The sequence below is a fragment of the Lycium ferocissimum genome, chromosome 4 (genome assembly GCF_029784015.1).
Source record: "Lycium ferocissimum isolate CSIRO_LF1 chromosome 4, AGI_CSIRO_Lferr_CH_V1, whole genome shotgun sequence".
Lineage (NCBI taxonomy): Eukaryota > Viridiplantae > Streptophyta > Magnoliopsida > Solanales > Solanaceae > Lycium > Lycium ferocissimum.
The window spans coordinates 49,189,879-49,197,076 of NC_081345.1; the positions used below are offsets into that span (position 1 = coordinate 49,189,879).

Genomic DNA, 7,198 nt, shown 5'->3' on the forward strand with positions numbered 1-7,198 from the left:
TTTGACAGTCAAATTAGTGAAACGCCTACTACCAAGTGGGACAGATTCCTTGACACAACCTTATTTATTACTACAAGTAATGTAACAAGTTTGCAAGTTGTTCCCAAGGCCATCTTGAAGAGCTGCAACTTCACTAAATCAAAAAACAAAAACAAAAAATGATTCCCATGACACTTACTCATCAAGAACCAAAGTGCAGAATAGGACTCTTTATTGATGATATGGTAATCAGAGACTGGTCTCTTTTTCAGCCCTTTATGAGCAGCATCCAGATCCATCAGCAGAAAGGCCTTTTGTGGTGTGAATAATAAAAAGAGAGAAAGAACAAGGCAAGGAAGGCATAAAGGGTATTCCCCACTATTATCTTCGAGATTCCATGATAGTCAATTCTTGATCCTCCCTTTTGGATCGATACTGATATCTACAATCAATAATGATTTTTGCAGATAAGGGGGCATCTAGACATACTTTTCACTAGCATCAACATCAGATGCTGATTGGAAAAAAACTCTCCAAATCTCCCATGTTTCACAACTTAATCATTCTATAAACAAATGATAGTTTCTTAAGTGTGTCGCCAGCTATGTTGCTCGGACCCTCCAAAAATGTTGTTGCATCCATGTCAGATCCTCCAAAAATACATCGCTTTTGGAGGATCCGACACACATTCAGCGATATTTTTGAAGTGTCTGAGCAACATAGGTCGTCCGACAGCAACTCTTTTATTTGGATAGATGATCGTAAATTACGTAGGACATGGTACGAAACGAATGTTGGCACAGCAAAATTTAGGCTACTTTCAACAAATTTAACATCGAGCAAAAATACACGAAATTCTAAAATGGCAATTTTTAGCATTCAAAGTTCTAAGTAACAATGACTAATTCAAGATTCAACTTTATTTACAGAGAGTTGGTAGAAGGTTAGACCGATCTTTCCTTGACTTGGATCAAAAGAATGGAAAAAAATGATTCCTACGTAGCCAAAACTGAGCAAACAGATCATGCTGGTGTCGCTGACTTGCCTTCTCCAATATGAGGAAGTCTGAAATTGAACATACCAGCAATTCCCTTTCCCCTAGCTAGCTGTTCCAGCTCTTGAATTTTGCTTTTAAGGCCCTCCATCTCCTTTTCCAATGCTTCATCTCGTTGCCTCAATTTCTGAAATACACCCGTTCAACTAAGATATAACTTGAACACATATTTAATCTAGGAAGATTAGAATTTAAAAGGCAAAACTTCAAAGAGAGAAGATAAATTACATATTTAAGAGAAACATCAAGGGGACAATTTTTTTTCTTTTGAAATGTAAAGGTAATCAAGAGGACAATTGTTAAACACTTGCAGGTGAAAATGAAACAGTCATAACTAGATAAGACATACTTAAGAGCTTGCCGAGAAGAAAATAAGAAGAATATGATAGGACTACCTCCATTTCTTGCCTACGAAGTTCCTCCTTCTTAGCCTCTGAGCGAGCACTCCTCTGCACCTCAAATACAAGAGCAGCAACTGCGACCTGTTCGGCACATTGCAAAAGTTGCCCAAACATTAATTAGAAGATTCATATGCAGTCGATGGCAAAGGCAAGTCATGTTTTATGAGTTAAAAGTTAACTACAAGTCTCAAGAGATTGAAGACATGGATTCATGTGTGTGATTGGATGCCACTGAACAGAAAGACAAAAAATGTAATAAGTAATTCAACAAAACTGAAACAGGTGTTAGGAGATACATAATAGCAGCATCAGCCAGTTGCCTGCTGGACTATTAACTTTTCCATTGCATTGTCCCCTTTCATTAACACATTAGCTCCATAGAATTTAGAAACTGCTTGACCATCCAAGTAAGAAATTGTGATACAATACTATGTATGCTTTAGTAGCAAAAAGAACTGATGGGCATCCTTGGACACTAAACTCTCGCTATGTGCAATGCCCGGGAAAGGGCCGAGCCTAACTGGGTCTCTTGTACGCACTCTTACCTTGCATTTCTAAAAGAGGTTGTTTCCATGACTTGGATCCATAACCAGGAAGTCATACAGCGCAACTATTACCCTTGCGCCAACTCTTACTGTGCCAGCAAGTACAGGAACAAGACAAAATTGTCAAGACTTGGACCTTTTTTCTTTTTCAAGAACTAAGTGCGGTCATTGAACAAATATTTTTGGGCAAGCAAGTAGATAAATCCAATCATTTATCGAAATGTTAAAACTTCAAAAACAACCAAAACCAATCCTAAAAACTTCCCAACACTTCTCGTGTCTTCCTCCACTGACAAGCATTGGATTACTGCACTATCAGATTATAATGTAGTTCCAAAATAAATGTCTATTGCATATGCTATCTTGGAATTAATGTAGAGATTCTAAACGTCGGCACATGCATGAAATAGCGTAGACAACTCTGGCAAAACCTGTATTGCCAATTTGCCATAAGAAGGTAGCTGAGACTTTAATTTCTTTGAAGCAAATCAGCCAACGCAATAATTCTTCACTTATCAAGACTCGGATATTGTGCACATACACGAAGCTTTGCTATGTATATTGAGGTATGAGAATTTCCTAAATAAGGTGGTCTTGTCTCTTGGCTCTTTGTGCCTTCTGTACGCAGCTGGCTTTTTGGTAGAATAAACAATAAGGGAGTTGTACAGAGAAAGATTTAGAAGTCATATTGGTCTAGGCAACTTGAGCACAAGGGTTATAAGCTTGTATATCAAGGGTCAATGGATTTCTCCAGAGAAGGATTTAGTGATTGTATTGGATTAGGTTATTCTCAAACTTATAGTGGGAGATAAATGTTATTAATCATGAACTTTGAGGCTTAAGTGGATTATCAAAAAAAAAGAAAATCACACTGATTGCTAGTCCGTAAATCATGGATTCTACCTTAATTGAGTGAGATAATAACATGTTCCTTTTTCTTTTTGGGATAAGGAGGGAGAACATATAAAGTTTTTACATGCTTAGAATTTATGTCATTTAATCACTTAGCAATGCCTGTCTGCTCTTTCACAAAAAATTAACACATGTGATAGGTAAGAATCAGGGTAGCTAACTATGAAGACATTATTGCCAAAGGTCAAGTAGGAGAATAAACAATACCGAGAAAACAAAAAATTCCCCCAGAAGATCAACAGCTGCTTGAACCGCTTTCTCTTCATTCAAAGGTCGTATTCCAACATCAGTTGCATGGCCATATATCCGTCTTTGCATTGTTGTTGTCATTCGGTGATTCGCCTGGTTAATGGATGTAATGAAAGATGATTTATATTTGCAGAAACTCTTAACAACTCAAAGTAAAAACAGAAATAGAGAATAACTTTGAAAGGATGAAGGCTACTAGAGTATTCACATCTGATACGAAACAAGCGGAATGTAATGAAACATATCTAGAAAATATTAAGAGAGGGATGCAGGAGTTCTGCATGTGTAACCACACGGAGTGGTATAGGAAAAAGAAACATGTGAAATGAAGTGCGTGGAAAACAAATTGCAGATAAACTCATGAACTATGATACAATCCAGTAATAACCACAAAATTGAGACATATTCAGCAAAATCGTCTATGACATAAGAGTCCCTTAATGGAGATACTGCAAGCATCAATGGACACAATATTCCACAAAAATGACCACCATACTTGTGATGTTTAACCACTGCATCTGCTAGTCACTGTAGTTTGTCATCACTATGTTAATATGTTCCCGTCATTGTCTAGATCACATTTTGGTTTCTACATTTTCGTGTATATAGAATTAATAGCAGTCAGTTATATGCAATTGGAGTTATTCTAACAAAGCAATGGTGGCCCTGCATGGCAATAAGATTTGCACTCTTTCGGTGACATATTGCAATTCTATGTGTCTATACTGCAAAATTACATGAGAAGAGACATGCCCCAACATTTGAAAGATAGAACGTGACACATTTTTAAGACCATTACTCAATGTATAGCTCTAGCCAATGGCGGAGCCAGGATTTTCACTAAGTGGGTTCAAAATATGATGAAGTAAACACACTAATAAGTCAAGGGGATTCAACATTAAAAAATTAAAAAAAAAAAATAATAAATAAAAAAAAATCCTTGTATATATAGTGTAATATTCCGTCGAAGGGGGTCGGACGAACCCCCTTGCTTCTACCTAGCTTCGGCCCGCCTCTAGCGAAGAGCAGCCAACCAGCATTTTGGAATTGGACACTCTTTTAAACTAACACTAGCCTTTACTAATCGTACTACCAAATTAAAAAAAAACAGCAAAACTTATACCCTCTTCATAAAAACCCTTTCCATGATCAACTCGACTCGTAGCTAGCTAGAGCATGAGATGTTGTAATGACACAGAACAAAAATTTCCTCTTAGTTGACATGTGTAAGAAAAATTTCAAAGTGTTAAAACCTATATTGCTCGGACTCATTTTAAAGCATTGAGCCTTCTAAAATTATCCAACACTTTGGAAAATTCAAATGTGGATCAGAGGCTCAGAACCAACAAAAGGTGGTAACCTCCCCGACCATTATATTTCTGCAAAAGATAATTGAATGTCACGTTGGAAGCAAAACTAGAATCTATAAGTCCTCGCTATTAACAGAAAAACACCACGATTCTTCTACATTTTGATCTCTTCTGCAATCTCTTGATTAGTGAAGAACTCAAGACCAACCAAGAAAGGTGGCAAAGTCCCCAACAGTTCTTCTACAAACAATTGAATGTAACTAGAATCTATAGGTCCTTCCCATTAACAGAAGAACACCATGATTCTTCTACATTTTGAGCTTTTCTAGAACCTACAATCTCTTGACTAGTGAACAACTCAAGACCAACCAAGAAAAAATTAACAAGAATTTAATTTGGACATTCCAAAAGGGAATCACGGCAGAATAAACTCACATTAATATACAATCATCCAAACTCCTATTTGAACATCAACCCAAGATCAAATAAATAATGAAACAAACTCATATATAATCAACCCCCAATTTGAACAAAATTTACATGTATTTGATTATCTAGTCATCATATCAACCAAACCAAAAGAAAACATTTATTCAATAATATTCACGAAGGGTTTATTATGAAAAATTACACGGTATATACAAGGTCAATTTTTTTTTTTTTTTTATGTACATATAGTAGATATTTAATCCCTTTTACTTCTTTGTAATACCCTTTTAGTGAAATTCCAGACTCCGCCAGTGGACCCCAAATCAAATCCACTTATTAAGATTCATAAAATCAACCCCCAATTAGTTTTAAATTTACATTTATTTCATTAATCCAGTCATCAATCCAACCAAAAAACAAAAAAAACTTGATCACAAACAAGAAAAAGAAAACATTTTATTATTACATAATATTATTGAAGGGCTTTATTTTGGATTACCTTGGGCCAAAAGGTTCATATAATCAACCCCAACTGGTTTAAAATTTACATTTATTTCATTAATCCAGTCATCAATCCAACCAAAAAAAAAAAAAAAAACTTGATCACAAACAAGAAAAAGAAAACATTTTATTATTACATAATATTATTGAAGGGCTTTATTTTGGATTACCTGGGCAAAAAGATTCATCTAATCAACCCCAACTAGTTTAAAATTTACATACATTTGATTGATAGATAGAGTAAGGCAAAAAGCAAAAAAAAAAAAAAATACTGAATCACAAACAAGAAAAAGAGAACATTTATTCAATAAAATATTAAAGAAGGGGTTTATTTTGGATTACCTGGGCAATGCTGATAATTAAATTACGAAATTTGGGGTGCAAACCAGCTTCTTTTTTTAGCCTAGCTGCAATTGGCTTGCTTAATGTTTTCAAAGCAAGTGTTCCTAACTTCAATAATGGGAGAACCATCACTAATTACTTCTTGATCTTGGAATTTAGTACTAGTATTTGTATAAGTGTATTTATTTATATAATCTGATTAAGTATTATTCTTGTTTGGAGTTTGTTGAGCTTGAGAACACAGAATTTGACCAGTGTGGTAGGTTCATTTTCTTGAGGAATAAGCTAATTGCTGCTTGTGCAGAAGGTTAGCTCTGTAAATTCGAAAATATTGTAGAATACCTAGTCGGAAATAAAATAAGTAGACTACTTTTAGTAATTCTGATTGGTTGACTCTCTGAATTACTTCTCTAGCACGAGCGACAAGTGCGCACATATTTAAGACGTAGTCTAACTTTATAAATACTTGTCCGCGCTTCGCGCGGTTGTAAAGAAAAAATTATTAAAAATGTAAATATATGAAATAATCCTCTTAATAATATTTTGATATAGAAATTATGTTAAAAATCATTTTAATGTTTCACATCCGAATAGATTAAACCAAAGCCTTGATAGAATATTAGATTGTGTATTTAACTCATTTGCATAATTGCGTCTTTGCATTTTCTATTTTATTATTAGTTCGATTAATGCAGTAATTTTTTACTTTTTATTCTTTCATAATTTTGCTGTTAACTTGAACTTGAAGAATTTCCAACTGTGCATGATATCGATTACGGTTGTTTTTTTACTTGGAAATATGTGCAATCACTTTCTTGTCTATATTAAAAAGTGGTCACTATTTGAATTATTTGCCGTTCTAATGATATTATCTTGCAAATTGACTGTTCATGCTTCGAGCAAATTGAATTTTCGAAATACTTAAACTCGTTTTTTTTTTTAGTTATCTAAAAATATTAAATTTCAAGTTTAAACCCATTATATTATTAACACAGTTTTATAAACTTTTCACCCCTTGGCTTAGGTTATAGTCATCAGGAAATAGATTTTAATATCATTTAATATTATTAATTTTTTTTAAAAGAGCACGTTGAGCAAGATAATTTTTTTTAATCACTTCATGTGCATATGTCTAAATATTTGGATGGGTTGTAGTCATCAAAAAGTAGATTTGAAAATCATATAATATTTTTTTTCTTAGAAGAACACGTCGTGAAAGATCATAATTTCTAGAATTTTATCCTTTATGTGCATATCAGCATATATATGTCTAACAAAATTTGGATGGATTTTCCTTACGGGCATTGATTAATATATGTATATTTCTAACTTTTTCCCTTTTGTTAGAAAATTTGATTTCAATGCTTTCATAATATTCTCCTTGTTAAACCTAATAAGAATGTAAAGAACTATAGCAACAACAAAGATGAATGGAAAGGAGTGAGAATGCGAACTCTTATTTATCGATCCAAATCT

General features: G+C 34.0%; 1 protein-coding gene across 1 annotated transcript; it reads right to left on the bottom strand.

Moving 5' to 3' along the window:
- Positions 1–825: 825 nt before the first annotated feature.
- Positions 826–6,031, bottom strand: LOC132053422 (OPA3-like protein). The gene is made up of 4 exons (XM_059445452.1): positions 5,723–6,031; positions 3,099–3,233; positions 1,429–1,515; positions 826–1,160 (listed from the first exon to the last, which is right to left on the bottom strand). The coding sequence occupies exons 1-4, from the start codon at positions 5,849–5,851 to the stop codon at positions 1,002–1,004; spliced, it is 510 nt and encodes a 169-aa protein (XP_059301435.1). The 5' UTR covers positions 5,852–6,031; the 3' UTR covers positions 826–1,001.
- Between the last annotated feature and the right edge of the window lie 1,167 nt (positions 6,032–7,198).

What these genes read in the sequence shown, in the direction of transcription:
- LOC132053422 (XM_059445452.1), bottom strand. Translation starts at nt 5,851, where the DNA reads ATGGTTCTCCCATTATTGAAGTTAGGAACACTTGCTTTGAAAACATTA. An exon ending in TAATTATCAGCATTGCCCAG is followed by an intron (nt 3,234 to 5,722) that starts GTAATCCAAAAT and finishes TCCATTAACCAG; the next exon opens with GCGAATCACCGAATGACAAC. An exon ending in TTCGTAGGCAAGAAATGGAG is followed by an intron (nt 1,161 to 1,428) that starts GTAGTCCTATCA and finishes GGTGTATTTCAG; the next exon opens with AAATTGAGGCAACGAGATGA.